The sequence below is a fragment of the Oxyura jamaicensis genome, chromosome 8, assembly GCF_011077185.1.
Source record: "Oxyura jamaicensis isolate SHBP4307 breed ruddy duck chromosome 8, BPBGC_Ojam_1.0, whole genome shotgun sequence".
NCBI classification, from domain to species: Eukaryota; Metazoa; Chordata; class Aves; order Anseriformes; family Anatidae; genus Oxyura; species Oxyura jamaicensis.
Genome location: NC_048900.1, coordinates 12012926 through 12031583, shown reverse-complemented (window position 1 = coordinate 12031583; position 18658 = coordinate 12012926). Strand labels below are relative to the sequence as shown.

The 18658-nt window shown below is 52.0% G+C and overlaps 1 protein-coding gene across 1 annotated transcript in view; it reads left to right on the top strand.

Moving 5' to 3' along the window:
• PAPPA2 (pappalysin 2) overlaps positions 1 to 18658 on the top strand; it is a gene marked incomplete at its 5' end in the record, with an annotated part of 70571 nt that overhangs the window by 14874 nt on the left and 37039 nt on the right. The window contains 11 exons of the mRNA XM_035333376.1: positions 127 to 272; positions 6451 to 6744; positions 7245 to 7437; positions 8518 to 8639; positions 10277 to 10769; positions 11321 to 11449; positions 11833 to 11924; positions 12192 to 12385; positions 13545 to 13682; positions 16661 to 16796; positions 16952 to 17171. Coding sequence (XP_035189267.1) covers positions 127 to 272; positions 6451 to 6744; positions 7245 to 7437; positions 8518 to 8639; positions 10277 to 10769; positions 11321 to 11449; positions 11833 to 11924; positions 12192 to 12385; positions 13545 to 13682; positions 16661 to 16796; positions 16952 to 17171 — 2157 coding nt within the window. The remainder of the gene's footprint in view (positions 1 to 126; positions 273 to 6450; positions 6745 to 7244; positions 7438 to 8517; positions 8640 to 10276; positions 10770 to 11320; positions 11450 to 11832; positions 11925 to 12191; positions 12386 to 13544; positions 13683 to 16660; positions 16797 to 16951; positions 17172 to 18658) is intronic.

The following is an 18658-nucleotide window of genomic DNA, read 5'->3' as shown; positions in this document are numbered from 1 at the left end:
AGGCAGTTGAGGATGGAGTCTCCAGGCCTGCTGCCCCCTTCCCCCCATATCTACAGGCAGCTCTTGCTTTTCCTCTTTGCCGCACCGATGTGTTTGCTGACTGTCTCCTCTCCCTCGTCCTTGCAGGGTGTACATGAGTGTGAAGGAGCTGAAGGAGGCCCTGCAGCTGAACAGCACCCACTTCCTCAACGTTTACTTTGCCAGCTCGGTGAGGGAAGAGTTGGCTGGTGCTGCCACTTGGCCATGGGATAAAGAGGCTCTTAGTCACCTCGGTAAGCAAGCGAACCTACCCGTGGGGTCTTGGGGGAGTTGGCTTCTCTCGCAGTGGGCTTGGCCAGAAGAGGCACTAGACTTTGCTCTCAGGTAGAGTGGGAGAAAAAGTAAGCTAATGTTTTGAGACAAAGCCTTTTGCCTTCAATTACAGGTTGCTTAGGGAGGTTTTGGAGTTGTTGCCTCCACTTTAGCCCTTCTGTGGCAGGAGCTGATGCTTTGGCACTGAATTGTGTTCAGTTCACCCCAGCCTTTTGGGATGGGGGCAGCTGGGAAAGCGAGCACAGACTTCCACAGCCATGGCTTGGCTCAGCACTGACGCGTAATGAACGTCAAAGGTCACGGTAACAGGCTCTCTGCTGCTGTAAGGAAAGGAGTCGTCTGTTCCTAATGTCTATATGGATGGGGCTTTCAGGTAGCCACAAGCTCTGTTAGTGGTGAGGGCAGGGAAACACTGGGGCAGGGAGTGTGGGGAAAGCTGCAGGTTCGCCGTCGGTGCTGGCTCTGGAGGGGGAATAAGAGTCGCACTTGTCCGGCTGGTTTAGGTGAGGAGGATTCTCTGAGACCTTCCTGACTTATCCACTAGGGTTCTGGAAATGGTGAACTTCACTCTGCAGTGCTTAATGACAAACATATAAACCAGGAGTCTCGGTGACCTCAGAGCCAAGGCTCCTGAGCTGAACAGGCAGCGAGCTTTAGCCACTTCCAAATCCAGCTGCAAATGTGAGGATGACTATCAAATTAAACCTTGTTTTTATAACTTGGCTTGCTACCTGCTGAAGGCAAAGTACTCTTTGGCTTCAGTGCATTCAAGGCAAACCATTAAGGTCACCAGTCCTGGCAGACTGTGAAATTGTTAAAACGGCAGCTGCTTCGCTAGAATGTAAATGTACCGTGTGTTTTCTCCTATTTCTGTTGTCTCTTTTTTTCCTGCCTCTCCCTCCACCTCTTCAATGTCAGAATTTTCTGGCAAAGCCCTTTACACTTTGTAGTCAAAACATCTAAAGTGTTTCTCAATAAGTAACTGGAAATAATTACTCGTGACACCTGCGCAGCAGACCTAGACCTTCTGCTTTCACAAGTGCGTGATGTTCAACCCTTAAAGTTTTACACCGCTCTTAAAGACCTGTTTTAAAGTTCTTTTGTGCCAGATTCCCTCTCTCAATGAGTTTCAGGACTGTTTTTTCAATAGTATATTGCTACAATTTCTTGTCGAGGAAGGCAAACCTCCATGAAATTTATTCCTTCAGCCTCCAGAAATCACTTCCAAGGCTCAGCTGGACAATCATCTTATTACAGCAAGTGCTTCAGCCACACATGTTCTTGTCAGACCCCTCCTGATGGCTTGCAAAGAGGTGTACGGAAGGGTAATCAGGGTAACTGGTTTAATCAAAAGCTTGCATTTAACTCTGGTCTTGGAATTCATGTCCAGCCAGAGTCCTTAAGCAGGGGTGGCACCATCTGGAAATGTTGGATCAGGGTTTTACCAGGGAGGTTCAGGGGAAAAGGGGTGTTGTCCTGGCTCTGGTGCCAGAGCTGTGAAGTGTGAAGCTGGATCTGAACCTCTCTGAGGCTCTGGCACAGACCAAATACTTTGGTTCAAGACAGTCCTTGGTTTTAGATTTAATGAGCTGGGGAGGAAGGGTGACAGATTCTGTTCTCTGTAAACAGTAGGCTCCAGCACACCATCGAGTGTTTTGTACCAGGCACAGGGCATACCAGTGTCAGTGCAGAAGAAATTTAGGACTGAGCAGGAAATTACCTGCTCTGAGTAAATCTGAGTAAATCTGAAGGTACAGTAGGGAGGAAAGAGCAAAGCAAACCCTGGGAGGAGTGAATAGTAGCTTGAGAAAATTTCCTGAGCTTTAAGACCCTGACAGTGACCAGGGATGCCACCAGGCCTTTACAGAAGAGAGGAATGAGTCTCCAGGAAGACACCGTCCTTCCCTTCTTGCGCTGATTCTTGCAGGTCTCCTGCTTCTCCTGATGTTAATGGCTTAGGTCATCCCACAGGTTTTGCTCCCCCTGTGCCACTGTCTCCTCCTGTGGAGCAGAAATGCCACCCTGCAAACATAGACCCTGCCCCATTTGTTCTCTTTTGCTTTGATTCTCCAGCTGAATCAGGTTGGTTCCTTGAGTATCACTTGACTTCCCTAAGAAGCTAACTTGCCTCTTGGCCAGACTTTCCTCCCCACTTTTCTCCATTTGTCTCTCTGAAATGGACTTTCTTAGATGTTTTCAAGAGAAGTACCATGAGACTTCTCTCCAGCTGCCTTTCCTTATTCTGTTTCAGCCCCTTCTCTCATCCCAAAGCTCACTAAACATATTGTTTCAAAATTATCCTTTGCTTCTTCTCTCGATGGTTTTAATCTGCCCTCTGGACTTTGAACTCTGTAGAAACTGGTTTCTTTCATGACCTCTGAGTGTGCCCGTCAAGGAGGTCCTCTTCACCTTCCTGTTGGCATCATCACCTTCTGGAAGTTTCAGAAAACTTTGTTCTTTCTTCCCTTTTGTTCACCTATGATTGTTTTGGGGGTATCAGAAATTACATGAGCATTCCAGTGCTGATGACCTGCAGACCTATTGCTCTCCTCCAGGTTGTTCTCCTGAATAAATTCGGATTTCATGCAGTTTCTGCAGACTTACTGTCTTAGCCCAGTAGCAATACCAACAAACAGCAGCTATGTTCATTGAGGCATAAAGGGTAATGACTGACTTGGAGAGGGTGAACTGGTCTGTGACATCTCTATAGGCAATATTTCAGCTGCTTTACAGCTTCCAGACAGAGACAGCTTGTACCCAGCCCACAGCAGAGGCAAAATCTTGGGTCTGTTTGCAGTGCTCCATCTAACCATACTTCGTCTCAGTGTTTCCACCATAATCACAGTCAGTTCTTCTCAAATTCATAGTGTTCTTGCTAGGAGTCCAGAACTAATTTTCTGAGAACTTGCAAGTAAATCTCTTTAACTGCAAAACACAGAGATGAAGAACTCCTGTCCTATATAAAATTCATCTTTCCGCAACGGAAAGCCTTGCCTCAAAAATCCCAGCAATGCAATAATGTAGACACTTCAAACTTTGTCTAGTTGCATGTGAACGGTATTTGCATAAACATGGTTGAAAGGCAATGGGAGCATGAATATTTGATGTTATAAACATCTTCTGTAGTTATATAAGCTGAGGCCAGCTCATATATCTGCTGAGGTCATTGGATCCAGTCGTTCCACCAGAGGTACCTCTAGCAGTGGCCATCCTCCTGCCTGACTAACCGCCGTGCGTTTGTTCCACCAGCTGCCATTCTCCAGTTGCCCGGCCTTGGTTTGGCAGGCACGTCAAGAGACGTCTCTGGTTCACCTGCCCTTGATGCCACGGGGACACGACATTGACATATTTAGGTTGGCCATGCAAATGCTGATCCTGGGGGGGTTCCTTGGTCTTGTCCTCAGGCATGAGAGGAAGAGGTCGCTTAACGCCCGGTTTAGTACATCTCCCAGAGCAGAAGGAGGTAAAGGTGGAAGGAAAGATCTGATGCATAGAGGAAGGAGAGGGGACACTGGTCTTGTTGCAACGGGGTGTTATGAACATCTCCATATCTTGCCTTCATAGCAGAGACCCTCCGAGAGGGGAAATACAACTCCCAGGTATAAAGCTGGGGGGCTCTTGGAGCCCTTTGCTCACCAGGGAGCTGTAGGGAGAATGGAGGGACAGGGAAGGTCTGGAAGACAGGCACTGTTCTCATGCTGTTTCTAATCCTGCCATCTAATTAGCTGTAAGAAGTACTAAAAATACAACTGTCCTTGTGGAGTGTGGGGGAGGAATGGGATAGGGGAAGCCAGCAGAGAGGAGGGAGTGACAGGGTATCCCAGCCTTGGCATCCCTCCCCTGCGACAGTTTTCTCCCTCCCTGCGTTGGAATCCCATTTTTTCCCCTGTTTGGGAAGAGCATCGGGTTTCTGGTGGAAGGAGGATGGTTTGGTTGCAGGGCCTCCGGTGCCCCTCAGGCCCGTCTTTGTGGTTAGAGCTGCAGGATTCGTGCAGGGCTTTCACATCTCACTCGTTTTGTTTACGAACATTATTTTCTTTCTGCATGCACATTCCTCCTTTCAGACCTTTGGGCAGGCAGCCCCCTGCCTTGTTCAGGCTTGGGTTTGGCTGCAGAGTTGCCTTTTCTTTCTGTGTTCTCTGTTTTGTTTAAAATGAGAAGTAGTTTTCTATATGCCCACTGGGTTCTCTGTCGATGGGGTGCCCTCTGCTATCTACAGTATTTGTCAGCTTGATAGCTGGGAGGGGGGCAGTGTGCAAAAACCTTCTGAACGACAGGACACAATTGAACATGAAGGTCCTGAAAGGATTTTCAAGCTCTGTAGCTTCTTCTGGCTCATAACCAATCAGATCTATAGGACCAAGGTACAAGGCCCTTTACTCCTGTGCTCTGGAGCAAAGGATCAGGGCACCAGAGCTGGGGAGAAAGGGCATGCAGTCACTTTGTGCCCCATCCTTTGCCTTGGGCCAACAAAATGCTTGGGTTTAGCCTCCACACTGGGGACGAAGCATGAGGAAGAACAACCACTGTGAGTTTGTGGCTAGGACGTGGTGCTGTTTCACGTCACTGCTGCCTTCCAGCCCCTCCGTGAGCCACACGCACAGGGCGCCGCATGGAAGGTGCCACCCTTACTGCCTCACCCTTTCAACCTGTTGGGCTTGGAAGAATTGCTCGGGGCATCTCAGAAGGTCCTTTATAGCCCCAGCCCCGTGTTTGTAAAGACGGCTCCACCAGAGGAGTCACAGTCCTGCTGGTCCCCTGCCAGGGACACTGTGATCTGAAGCAAGCCCTCACTTGGAGGGAATGCCCTGTACTTGAGGACAGGAGGTAGGCCAGTAGCGCACGGAGCTGATTCAGGAGCAGATTTCAAGCTGTCTATGCTGTGGCTGGAGACAGGATCACACGATGGCCCTCTGCCAGTTTTAACTTTGCTGGCAGGGGCAGCGATCAGCAGCAGAGATGCAGTAGCAGAGGCTTTGCTGTGAGGTAGCTGGCACAGTAAATTCTCCAGGGCCTTGCAAAGGAGGGAGCAAGCTGTGCCAGAGCCAACTATTCACTGCACTGCCATCCGAGCTGTCTAGGTTAACAGTAGTTGAGTAAAAACAGCCTGCCATGCCATGGAGGTACTGCCTGGAGTTGGCCTGGGCACATGTTGGGAGCTGCTTTTTCCCCTCTTGTCTTGCTGATATTTCCCAGCCCTTGCTCCTGCACCACAGGACAGCATGGAGAAGTGGGGGGGGGCGAGGAGAAGGGGATGAGGAAGGAGATGACCACTGAAAAGCCTCAAAACAGGGAGAAGAGGAGCAGTTTCCAAATAAGTTTCTGTTTGGGCAGAATACAGAAAAGAAAAGGAAGAGAGAGGAGAAGAGGGGCAAGATTTGTTCTTGAGCATCCTCCACAAAGAGCTGCCCAGCAGGTGTGGTGCACAGCTGTCATTCCAGGACGTGCATCCTGCCTTGGCAGTCAGATCTGGTGGCGAGCAAGGGGAAGGCTCTGCTCCTCTTGGCTTTCCTTGACATCATTGCTCCTTCCTCTTCTCATCACGGGCAGGTGGGCAGGAGAGGAGAAACACCTTGTCCTGCAGGCTGCTCGTGGCAAGGTGAGCATGGGACCTACCCAATGCTTTTGGATCTTCTGGACTCTTGCTGAAGGTGGCTCCTAGCTGGCAAAGCCAAGCATGTCAAGACTTTGCTAGGCAATTTGTTCTCATCTGCCATAGGAACTGGCATGCTTTACCCACCTGGGCCTGTAGGTGAGCTGTCTAATCTGTCCTCTGGTTCAGAAGATTGTCCCTGTAAGCCCAGGTCTCAGTTTGGTGCCCCGGCTCCAGACTTCATTTGGAGTTTTGAGTGTGAACCAAAGCAGACAATGACTTATAAACACAGAGGGAAACGGTAGCTGAAATGACCGAAGACTTTTTGGGGAGCAATACGGTCAGAAGGGGGAAGAGAAACCAGCCACCCTACTCTGAAGCAAGGGAGCCTTCTTCCAACCCTGCAAGGCCAGTACTGGCCTCCATCTGGCACCTCCTTTGTGACCTGGAAGCTCAGTGAGAAGAATTTTAGCCAGCACAAGTGAGTAAGGGCGGCTGCTCGCTGTTGCTTTCTTACGATGATTCCCCTGTGCTTGCAATTCCAGGTGGTGTAGTCCTCAACCCTGCTTATTATGGTATGCATGGCCACACGAACACCATGATCCATGAAGTGGGACATGTCCTGGGGCTGTACCATGTCTTTAAGGGAGTGAGCGAGCGGGAATCTTGTGACGATCCCTGCAGGGAGACAACTCCGTCTATGGAGACGGGAGACCTCTGTGCTGACACCGCCCCGACCCCAAAGAGTAAGCTCTGTCGGGACCCAGACCCTACCAATGACACCTGTGGCCAGACGCATTTCACGGGGACGCCCTTCAACAACTACATGAGCTACACAGGTGAGGAGCAGTCATTGTTAGAAATGGGAAGGGGTGACCTTTGTGAGAACCTTGGGTTTCTCTCCCTTCCGCCTTGCTCCCCAGCTAACATGCTCCCTCCTGGTGCGCAAGGATGCGCTTGCAGGAACCTCATAGCTCCTCTCTTGCCATGGGTTCCATCCCTCCCTGCCTGCCTGCCCGTGGCTTGCTGGAAGTGCACTGAGGCTGCTCTGCCTTTCTGTTGGCATATGCTCGTTCCCTGAAGCAGCGTTATTGTTATTATTAATTTATTTATGGTTACTTATGACCAGAGCCACCGTGGCAAGTGTGGGGTTATGGAGCTGCAGAGGCAGTGCCATCTTGTGGCCCTGGGGACACACGACACCAGCCATCCCTGGCAGGAGAGCCACCAGGCGCTCGTGTCTCCCAGGTCTCCCCAGGGTTCTCCAAAAGAGGATTTGGGGATCAGGGAGAGTGCCAGCTGACCCCTGCCACTCTCATCCTGACCGCTGTTCCCCCAGATGATGACTGCACCAACACCTTCACCCCCAACCAAGTGGCCCGGATGCATTGCTACCTGGACCTGGTGTACCAGCGCTGGAGCCAGAGCAAGAAGCCTGCGCCCATCCCAATCCCACCCATGGTCACGGGGCAGACTCAGGACTCCCTCAGCATCTACTGGCTGCCTCCCATCAGCGGCGTCATCCATGAGAGGTGAGAGAGCAATGTCCTCCTCACAGTGGTTTACGTGAACAGGGATCTGCTGGGGCAGAGAGCCGGGGATGGGGGGAGCCTCTGGGAGTCAGCGAAGGCACCAGGAAGGGCTGGCACACCCCTCGTGCCCCCTGCCAGCTGGCGAGTCTCACCCCAGCCTTAGCAAGCAGCCCTTCCTGCAGCTGCCCTGGTGATGGGGGGTGCAGATGTGGTCCTGGCACCTTCTTCCCCGTGACCGGCTCCAGCAGAGCTGGGCTGTGAGCTGGGCTCTCCCGCCAGCCTCTGCCGTCGGGGTGCCGGGAGGCGATGCCAAGGAGCATCGGGAGGTGATGCCAATTCTTAAACCCAAGAGTGCAATCACGGAATGAAAAACGAGCTTCATTTAGCACTTATTGTATAAAATAGCCATTTACCAGGAGGAAATGCATCCTTGTGGTTAAGGCAGGGAGCTGGAACCGCAAGAGCTGGGTTTCGTTCCCAGCGCTGTCGCAGACTGGCGGTGTAACTAACTGGGGGTAACTTGGGGAACGTTTCAAGCAGGAGAAATGGAATCAGAGTCCTTTGGCCTCCTCATCGGGCAGCTGTTTTCCTTTTATTTTCCTAATGCTGGGGAGTCACTGAGACCTGGGCAAGCAGCCGGTGCCTCTGTTCAGCAGCCCCTCTAACTAACGCAGTTCAGTTTCCACCAATTTTCAGGTCCATGCTTTTATTATGGGACCTTAAGCACATCTTAGAGATTTCAAGCTTGTTTTAAAACTACTTCACAAAGCTGTCTTTTGCAATTTAAATAAAAAACGCAAGCATGGTTCCATGGTTGCTGTCTTTTCAAAGAATTAATATTCTCCATGATGGGCCTTTCATGCTGGGGGTGGCAAGAGCCTGTTACCCACTCAGGCATGAGAGCCTCCTGGTGCTGGGTGTTGTGAGCCATTCAGACAAGAACAAGGTGCCGTGGTGCTTCCTAAGAAGCTGGGTTTGTTGGTTTTCTAGCTTCCTGTCTGATCCTGCTCAGGCAAACTTGTATGGAAATGTAACTGGTCATGATTATGCACACAATTCCTTTGTGTCTGTGGTCTGCAGGGAGCTGGACACTCTCTGTGATGACTGTGCTGAGGATGGCACTTTCCGTCAGTATGTGCATGAGGCCTCATCCCCTCGGGTCTGCGACTCCTCTGGCTACTGGACCCCAGAAGAGGCAGAAGGTACTCTCCTCCTCTCTCTCCTTGTCTGTGAATCCTCTCGGTGGAGATGAGGTCTTGCTGGGAGAAGGAAAAGGAGCTTTTCTTTGAGAGTGTGAACCCTCTCCTCTTTGGGGAGGCTTGATAGTGCAGGAGGTGCCCAGAAGGTACCTGGGGACTGCCAGCTGGTTTGGGACAAACAAACTCTGGTGCCACACAAGTAACACCAATCGCTCCCCTGACAGGTATTAACAAGAGGCATTGGGAAATGGAGCCAAGTTTCATTGAAATAAAAGGCTTACAATATAGATATTGGGGCCTCATCCAAAACCGTGGGGTATTTCCCAGGCTTTGAGACCACTCTGTCCGAAGGGAGCAGGAGAAGCCCCTTGCCCAGTCCCATGCCTCCTGTACCAAGTCCTGGCCGATCGGGGTCGGATGCTATTCCTGCTGGTTTGCAGAGCCACCTCATGAGCTGCCTGGGCATGCTGGCTTGCAAGGTCACGCAGCTGCTGCAGGAGTTGTTGGGCTCTCCATGATGCAGAAGGGGCAGGAGACCAGGTGAAACAATCCCATGGGCTGTCTGTAGCATGAACGCTGCTGTCGAAACTTGTGGAGCTGGAGGATCTGGTAGTCCTGTGCGTCTGCATGTGTTTGAGCCACCAAGGCTGGCTGAAAATGCACTGGTGACTACTGAGAAAGTACAGCTGGGACTTTGTTGCCCCCTTGGGATGAAGCCCATGCTTGGAGAACAGGAATGTCAGCATGTAGCTGGGATTCAGTGCCTGAGAACTCATCTCTAGATTTGGTATACCATGGGATTATCTCTTGCTAGCATTGCAAATCACACACATGTGCGCACACACAGGCAAGTTAAAGAAATAATCAAATTTGTGCTTATTCAGTGATACCAAACAAATCAAAGCTTGGCTCATTTATCTTCAGTAGTTCCTGTTTCCCCTGCCTGTCTGATTCACTGGCAAATTAAAACTGCAGCTGGAAGTATTGGATGTTATTTTCTCCTTTGCATGAGCCTGTAATTATCACAAGCACATGTTGGCTCTGGTGAAAAAGAGACAGGTTTCAAGGTTTTTAGAAGAGGAAAGTTAAATGGATGCAGGTTTTGAACTGCTGCTCCCTAAGGAATGCTTGCAGTGGTTCATGGAGATGAGAGTATTTCACTACAGGATGATGAAATCTGGTGATGCTTTCTGAGACTGAAAGCCCAGTGCTACATCTCTCTTGCTGAGTGCTAATCCTCCTCCGGGGGAGGAAAGCCGGACAGCTGGGGCCAGCCTGGGCACCATACTGGAGGTCCTGGCGGCCCACAGCAAGCCTTCTGAACCCATGAGACTGCACAGCAAGCTTTGTGTCCCCCAGCCGCGTCCAGGCAGGTGCTAGAGCTACTGGTGGCACCGAGACCTGATGCAGTGTAGGTACCAATATCCTGTCTGTCAGAGGGCTTGGCAGATCTGATGCTACCAGGAGATGGGAGACCAGTGGTGCTTGTTGCTTTGTGGGATGTCCATGACCTCTGGAACCTGCAGCTATAGCACAGATGCATAAGCTCCTATGGGGACCCTGTGGGGAGGACGGCCCCTAGGGTCCCCTGTAAAGTCAGCTGTTGCTTGGTTCTCACTCTCTTTGTCTTTCCTGCCTAGGGCCCCCAGACGTGGATCAGCCCTGTGAGCCCAGCCTGCAGGCCTGGAGCCCGGAGCTCCACCTGTACCACATGAACATGACCGTGCCTTGCCCCCAGCCGGATGGCTGCATCCTGGAGCTGCGCTTCCTGCACCCCGTCTACCCCGATTCCCTCACCCTCTGGACCACGTACCTCTCCACTGACTCACCCAAGGCACTGTCTGACATCGAAATCCTGACAGAGCAGGGGGAGTCCATCCATTTGGGCCCCCTGGACACTTTCTGTGATGTCCCTTTTACCGTGAAGCTCAACATCCACAAGAAGGTGTCCGGAGTCAAAATCTACACCTTTGATGAGAGGATGGAGATAGACACGGCCCTGCTGACCTCCATGCCCCACAGCTCCCTCTGCTCCTCCTGCAAGCTGATCCAATACCGTGTCCTCCGCGAGCCCCCCTTCGCGGACGGATCCCCTGCCACGGCAGCGCAGGCGCACCGCGAGTTCGTCGACACGTGAGTGCCACCGGCGTGCCCCCAGATGGGTTTGTGTCTGGGGGGCTACCAGGCTCGGTGCTGTGCGCGGACTCCATGCTTGAGCTCACACGGTTACCAGGCCTGGTGCCGCGGGCAGTTCCCTGCTTGAGCTCACGGGGTTACCAGGGCCAGTCACCGTGCCCTGCTGCGAGCAGCCTCCCTGCCCGCCATCGAGGAAGCTTGTTGCTGCCCCGTCGCGCTAGCACAGGCCTTGCCAAGGAGCTGAGGCTAGCAAGAAGGAACTCATTAAACCCAGAAACGAGGCTAGTAAAATGATTGTTAGAGTTCATGCAGCTTCTCCCCAGCTCAGTCCCTCAGGGAAGGAACAGCAGGCCCCTCTGCATGACCTGGCAGCAGCTCTCTTCCCACAGCAGCTGCCTCTGGCAGTTTAGGGTATGAAGACACATGTCCAGCCACAGCACTGCCTGGACACAGACGTGTGATTCCTATAACTGGGGCAATCAAATTTGTTGCAGGTTGCGTGGGTTGTTCTCTCCTGCTCCTTGCTCACATCCTCCGTGTTCCTGCAGGGAAGTGACGCCTGGGCAGGTGTACCGCTACCAGGTGCAGGCTGTCTCTGGGACAACCTTGGGAGAAGCTTCCCCACCGCTCGTCCACGTCCACGGAGCGCCCTACTGTGGGGATGGGAAGGTGACCGCGTAAGTCAAGAAACCCATGCTGTCAGATGAGGGTCTTTAAGCTGGCAGGTCATCCTGCCCCAAAGGGAAGTGCAGGGTTGGTCCTCCACCCAGGGGTACCGGCCTGAAGACAGCTGTGCTCCCAGCACAGGAGATGGAGATGGTCTTTGTGAGGAGCAGGGTCTGGATGAGAGGTCCAACCTGAACTTTGTCCCCGTTTTCATCCCCCGGGCAAGATGCAGTGTCTTTTCTCCCCCCTCTTACCCCACATGGTGTTTTTCCTCTTCTCCCCCCTTCTATGGAAATGGACCCAAGACATGGAGTCCTCACTTGTTATGAGGCAGAAGCACCCAGGGAGTGTGAGTCAAGGGTGGTGTTAACACATCTGGGTGCTGTCCTCTTAGGAGCCTGGAGGAAGAATGTGATGACGGGGACTTGCTGGATGGAGATGGCTGCTCCAGGAAATGTAAGAAGGAAAAAGGCTTCAACTGTGTCGGTGAGTCTCAGTAGATTTGAGATATCCTTGCTAGGCAGAAATCAAAAGAGTGATCTGCTCTCACTTCCCTCATAACTGTCCTTAGAGCACGTGGTGGTGCATGTCACTGTAATAAAATGTGGATCTGCAGCTGGAGTGATCTACAGGGCTTGTCAGGCCCTTGTGATGGGAAATCCCAGGGCCAAATGACCAGCACGCCTCCTGGGAAAGGAGCAGTGTGTGCCTGCAGCCTGGTTTGCAAGCAGGGCATTCTCCATCTCCTTGCAGGAGAGCCGAGCCTGTGCTACGTGCACGATGGAGATGGTGTGTGTGAGCCCTTCGAGAAAACAAACAGTGTCCTGGACTGCGGTCCCTACACACCCAATGGATATGTGGACCTGTGGGCAGCAAAAGCGTATGCCTCTCATCAGGATGAGAAGTCCTGCCCTGCTTCCTTGGCCACTGGAGAGCCTGTTGCAAAGGTAAGTGAAGGTGTGACGAAAAAAAAAAAAGACTTTCCTAGCAATAAATCCCCACCCCAGTAAAGCTGGGGGATTTGCTGTCTGAGCAGGATTTTACTGAGGCAGAAATCAAAGCTTCAGAGCAGCTCTGGAAGTGTTCACTGACTACTGTGCTCCCATGCAGAGAGCCAGTAGAGGACCAGAGCATTTCCCACGCCTCTCTTGCAGTAGTTTCTAGGGCCATGAAGTGCAGTCCACGGAGGGGTTTCTCATCAAAATGGGGGGCACCTCCCCTGTATGCAGTTTAGGGACCACCGCTGTCCCACCAGCTAAGTACACATGAGCAGTAGTCCGACAGAAAATAAAAAATAACAATAAAAAATAATAATACCTTATAAAATTGGGGCCTGAAAAGATAAAATCACATATACATCATCTGTGCTGCTCTCAGGTTGTCTGATCTGAAGCCAAAGAAAAAATCAATGGGAGAATCATCTTTCATATAGGCTTTGGAGCAGGGCCCTGGAGGTCCTAGGATGGGATTTCATCTGATCAGGGTTAACATGGTGTGTCTGTGTGTATTCTTTCCTAGCAAGCTGAAGAAGGGGAATAAGTGTGCAGAGAGGGCACATTTTTAGCCATTTGTATGTGCACTTCAGCTGACCGAATGATCTGAGTATCATGAAGATGGTTCCTAACTTAGTTAAATTGTCCATATGTATGTGATTAGTGGGATGCCTTGGGCTTGGGTGTCTAATCCTCAGGTATCTCCCAGGCTTTGTTCCCCAGGCCTAGAGCGAGGTCTGCCACACCATAGGGCACCAAATGGTGCTGAAACCTGGTATTCACGAAAAAACAAAACAAAACAAACAAAGAAAAAAACCTCATCTTTAGATCTTGTTGGCCCAGTCACAATCCAGAGACTATGGTCTTTCTGCCATCCTGCAGCCTGGCTCAGGCCCACAGGCACCATGAGGTACTTCAACAGCATATTTACACCACCCCAAAAGGACAAAGACCTTCTGCACACAAGTGCGAGGAACACCTCAGGGTCCTTACCTCTGCTTCACACTGTGTTGAGCCTCCCCTTAGGTTCTGTAGGTGCTCTTTAATTCTTTCTCTTACTTCCCTCTCTTCTTTCTGGGTTGAAAAAAAAAAATACAAACCTCTCTTCTTTCAGGCATGTAAATCCTACCTTCACACTGTGCCAAAGGACCTTTCCCAGGCTGCTTGGTTCCCATGTTCTCGCAGCCAAGACAATGCTCAGGATCCAAATGAGGAGAGGATGCCCTTGGGCGGTGAGAGAGTTTGGCTCAAGGTAAGCAAGGGCGTGTGGTCAGGCACAGAAAGATATGCTTGCCTTTATCCCAACACTTTGGTGACCAAGGCCAGTCTTCTTCTGCGCTTCAGTAGGAGCTATGGCAGTCTGAAAAGCTGCCCGGATGGGACTGTATACCCTACCAAGCTCTTTGCAAACCCTGGATGCCTGTGGCTGGGTCTTAGGTAGTTGCCCCATTCCCACTGTGAACAGCAAACCCATCCTGTGGCAGACTGCCAGGAGGAGGGCTGTGCCAGAAACCAGAAGCCCACAGAAATGTTTTGAGGCTGAGAAACAACTTGCTCCTGACTACTCCCTGCAGTCGAGCTGTGCTGTGACACCCGCAGAAGGGTGGGCACAAGCTGGCTGAGCTGTGCTAAAGGCCCATGTTGTTGTTGTTGCTCCCCATGGCTGGGAAAAGCAGCAGCGGGTGCTTCAGAAGCTGCGAGGGTTATAGGAAGAGCAGCATCTTTGGGGATGCTGCCTGAGCCTCCGAGAGAGGCTGCTCTCGACACGCCAGGATAAAGATCAGAACATCTGCTCTTCAGCCTCATGAAAATCCCACTTCCAGTTGGCTTCATCTGGAGATGTACTGTTCTCCTGCCCCGGTGACTCCTCACCTAAGGAGATGCTTTTCTGTGCCCAAGCTTCTGGTCCCCAGCCTGCGCTGGTCTTAGGAGGGTGTCTGGCACGTCAGCCTCTCCATCCCAGCAGGCAGGGCAGGGAGAGCCAGGGGCTAGGCCAAGGCGGTTTTTTAAAGTGTTGATTTTCTGACTGCAGCCACAGTTTGGAGGTTTCGTGGCTGCTGCCTCGTGTTACTGGAAAGATGGGTTGTGGCTTGCTGCTTCCTCAGCAGCCTGAGGGACACCTTGCCCTGCTTGGCTGGAGGCTGTCTAGAGAGGACCTCATACTGGGACTCTCAGAGCCTCAGGGAATCACCAAACCCAAGCCAATAAACTTTGCTCTTGCCTCTCCATCCTCTCTGAGGTCCTCTCCAAAGAACTTCCTTTAACTGATTTTTTCCCCCCCTCGGTCTGTGCTCACAACCCACTTTCCAGCTTCAGTCTCTGGTGTAGGCCATGACAGACGTACCTCCTTTCTTCCTTTGCTAGTGAGAAGGCAGAAACCTCCCTCTGTGCCCTACCTAGATGAAAGCTTGTTCTCCACTTCTCACCGGGGGTTAAAGCATGTTCCAGTTTTATTGGAGCTTGTGGTCAGTTCTCTTCCTCTATGGATGTTTATATTAAAGACTTTCATTACTGGTTCTCCATGCTCTCTTTAGGAGTGCTATTATTTTCCGCCCATAAAATTATTTATGGACTAGTAATAAATATGCCCTTTTCTTTCTTTTTTTTTTCTTTCCTTTTTTTTTTTTTTTTTTTTTTTTTATAGTTTGCCTGATTGGTAACATATTGGGTTGGGAAAGACAGATTCTTGTTGACAATTTGCCTAGCACGCCCGCCTGTGCGGACAGGAGCGGTGCTGCTCGTACATGCGTGCACATGTAATTTCGTGGCTACCACCCCCCTCGGCCATTTTAGAGCTGCACCTGTGTCACCTGGGTTAAAACCATGCCACAAGCCTCACCGCAGCGTAGGAATTGCTTCCTACCTTCTCAAGAGGCAGCACCAATGAGCGAGGAAAAGGTTGGGTCGTGTTGTAGGGGAGCAAGAGGTGCACGTGGCTGTACCACCTAATGAAGCACCGACTGTGCAGATGGGAATAATTACCACTTGCAGATCTGCGGCCATGCTTTGTTCTCTGTTTGCAACACATCCGATGCAGGGACAAATCAAAATCACTCGGAGGCAAGTCACGATGCGTAACACACAGGAAATTAAATGTGAACGGGGGGAGGGAGGGAGAAGAAAATTTGAACAGATAGCCTGCTGTGGTCAAGCACAAAATATGTAAAAATAAATTAAGAACTATTTTTTTTTAAGTAAATTGGGATGTTAGGTAATCCAGCTGCCCTGGCTCTAACTTGGGGCCACTCAGTGCACTCCTGCAGGCTGGGAGACCTGAGCTGGCACCCCAGGCTTGCTGCTGTCCGTGGCTGTGCCACTCTGGCTGCCTAGGTGGGACAGGGAGCGGTGGGGCAGGTGCTGTCCTCACCCCATGCTGGCACCGGCCGAGTGCTGAACTCTGTGGTGTGCACGGGCAATGCCCAGCATGGCTGGGCTGAAACGCCGCTTGGTGGCTGCTCTCCGGGCTGTGCCTGGCCAGCCGGGACTTGTCCTCCTCCCAAACGCAGCTTCGCCTTGAATTTCTGGACTCCATCTATGCCTGCATTCAACAAAAACACTCCATAGGGTGGATCTGGATTGAAACGCGTCTTGGCGCTGGGTGTGGGGGGGTCTGGGGTGGGGGAGGAAACATTTCTATCCTCTTACTTCCCAGGAACGTCTGCCCCGCCGTGATTGATGCCACCCATTTCCCGGCTGCCTCCTGTAGCCTTCAGGGCTGCAGACAAGTGGGGAGCTGTCAGCTCTCCGAGCAGGCAGGACTTCCTGCCACAAATCTTTCCACGTGTTGGCTGACGGACAGCTCGCGCTCGCTCCGGCTTCTGGGGCCATGTCTTGTTTTTAATGGAAGTAGCGCGGCAGCAGAGCCGGGGCTTGTGCTCCCTGGGTGCCTCGCTCATGTAGAAGGGGGAGCCTGGTGAGGAAGGGAAGAGAAAGGGGGATCCAGGTCTTGGTCAAATAGGGCTTTGTTTTAACAGTAGCAAACGGAGAAGCTGGGGAGATGCCATAAATGTATGGCAAGGCAGGACTGCTGCACGTGGGAAATGCCAGTGAAGGGAAAGGAGGAGGGGGAGGACCGTGTTTCTGCACCCTCCCTTCCCTCCCCCTACCCATTCCCTGACCCCACGCAGTGTGTGAACCCCAGCCCTCCTCTCCCCACCTGCTCCCTCCTTGCCTCCCTCTGGTGCGATCAGGAGGGTTGCATCAGGTGTGCGTGCTCTGACTCTCACCCAGGTGTGCTTCGAGCGACCTGCAGTGCCCACCTCCATCCTGGTCTTCCTGGCCTCTGACGGCACGGCCCCGAGCGACCAGCACAAGCCGAGGGTGACCGTCCAGCTGAGCGACGTGGACGGGCTGAACCGCTCCTTGGGTGAGCACCGGGTGCAGCGCCTCTGCTTCCAAACTGTGCTCTGAGCTTGTCTACTGAGACACGTGGGCAAGCAGGGGTGGTGGTGGAGCACCGAAACGAGACACAATGCTACCAGCGCTGAGCTAGTGCCTTCTTCCCTCCTTTTCACCTCGCAGGGACGCACGAGCTGTCGTGTCAGCATAACCCGCTCGTCATCGATGCGACCCGCGGCCAGCAGGACCCATCCTACCGGGCTGGGTCGGTGCTGCTCAACTTCTCCTCCCCGCTCGTGGGCGTCGCAGCCGTGGCCCTGCGGACGCTGTCTCTGCCGGGCTCCACTGACCCCGCCACCTGCCTGCTGCCGCACGAGGAGGGACGCGGCCATCAGCGATACAGGTATCGCCACCTCGGGCACCTTTCCAGGGGCTCTGGGCTTGGGTTTTGGTGGGTTTGGCTCCATGTGCTCACGCAGGGAGCGCCTGAGATTGAACGGGGGAAGGGGGTGGACCAGGTGGCCCCTTCGAACCCCGGCCATTCCATGACCCACTCTCTGAGTTGCTTTGTGACTGTTCTCAGGTGGGTTTTGAGATGTTACTGGAAAGTCAGGTGTAATTAGACTTGATTTGCTTATCTTGCTGCATGGAGCAGGGGGCAGGAAAGCAGATTTTGTGCATGGCCTGTGCATATGCACAGAAGTGCATGAAGGCAGTGTTTCCTGATGGGAAAACCAAGCTCTCTCTGCTGAGCAGCTATTACTGAGGGTGAAATGCAGGTTTCTTCTGTGTGTGCTTGGCCAACGTCATCTCACCCAGTCCCTTCCTTCCCTGCACTATGGGGAACACGGACGAAGCCCCCCCTGCCACGGCTGGCAGCCTCCCTTTGTTGGCTTGGGCGGCCTTGCTGATAAAGATGATAGCTGCCATAGTGCTTTGATGCCAGGCACTCAGCAGTGCCCGAGTGTCTTTGTAAAGCTGTGAACAAGGGGAGGTGTTTACAGAACGGGGTGCTGCTTTCCAGGCAGGAAGAGCTAGCAAAGGCACAGGTAAGGACCATCACCCAAGATAGGTTAAGTCGACAAGGCAGCAAGAGCATGAGGACATGAGGAGGGACAAGGGGATGATGCTCAGCTTTGTCCTGGAGCAGTAGTGGGGCTGGCAACCCCTGGTTGCTAAAATCTTGCAACTGGGAATGCTGAGGTTGGGTCTGAGCTATTGTGGAGGCACTAAGAGCACAGGGCTCTGGCTAGGGTCATCACATTGCTACTCCTGTCGTTGTTTTTCTGCTGCTGATGGCCCTGGATGGATGAACATCCCTGATAATGAATGAGCGTGTGGGTGTTTGTCTAAAAGCTTGTGGGATCACAGTGCGATTGATTTATGTAGAGTTCTGGAAGCTGTGAATATCCAGCAGTTGCTTTTTACTCTTTTTCTTTTTTTTTTTTAAGTGCATGTGTGATTTATACAGAAACATAAATCTTAGTGAGTCAGCATATAAATATTATTCTCAGCCTTACATTAAAGGATCGGTGTCCACCTGAAATGCAGTCCGTTTCCTCCTGGTAGCTGTTGCAGCTATGTACACACATGCTTCCAAGCCCCTAGCCAACTGAAGTGGTTTTTCAATTACATTTTCTCATCCTTTAAAATAATTTTGTGCTCTCATTGCTTGAGAGCTTCCCCCCCTCAGAAGTGGCTGGAAGGACGAACAGACTGACCAGACATAGCTCAGCATCGCTTATGCATGGGCAGAAGTACATAAAAGGACAAATAGAGAAAAGTAAACGTTTCATAAAAACATGTAGCTGGTGAGAGAGGAGAAGGTTCAAGGGGAGACCCTGACATCTCATTTTCTGATAGGCACCAGTGGATCCGTATCAGTAAGGA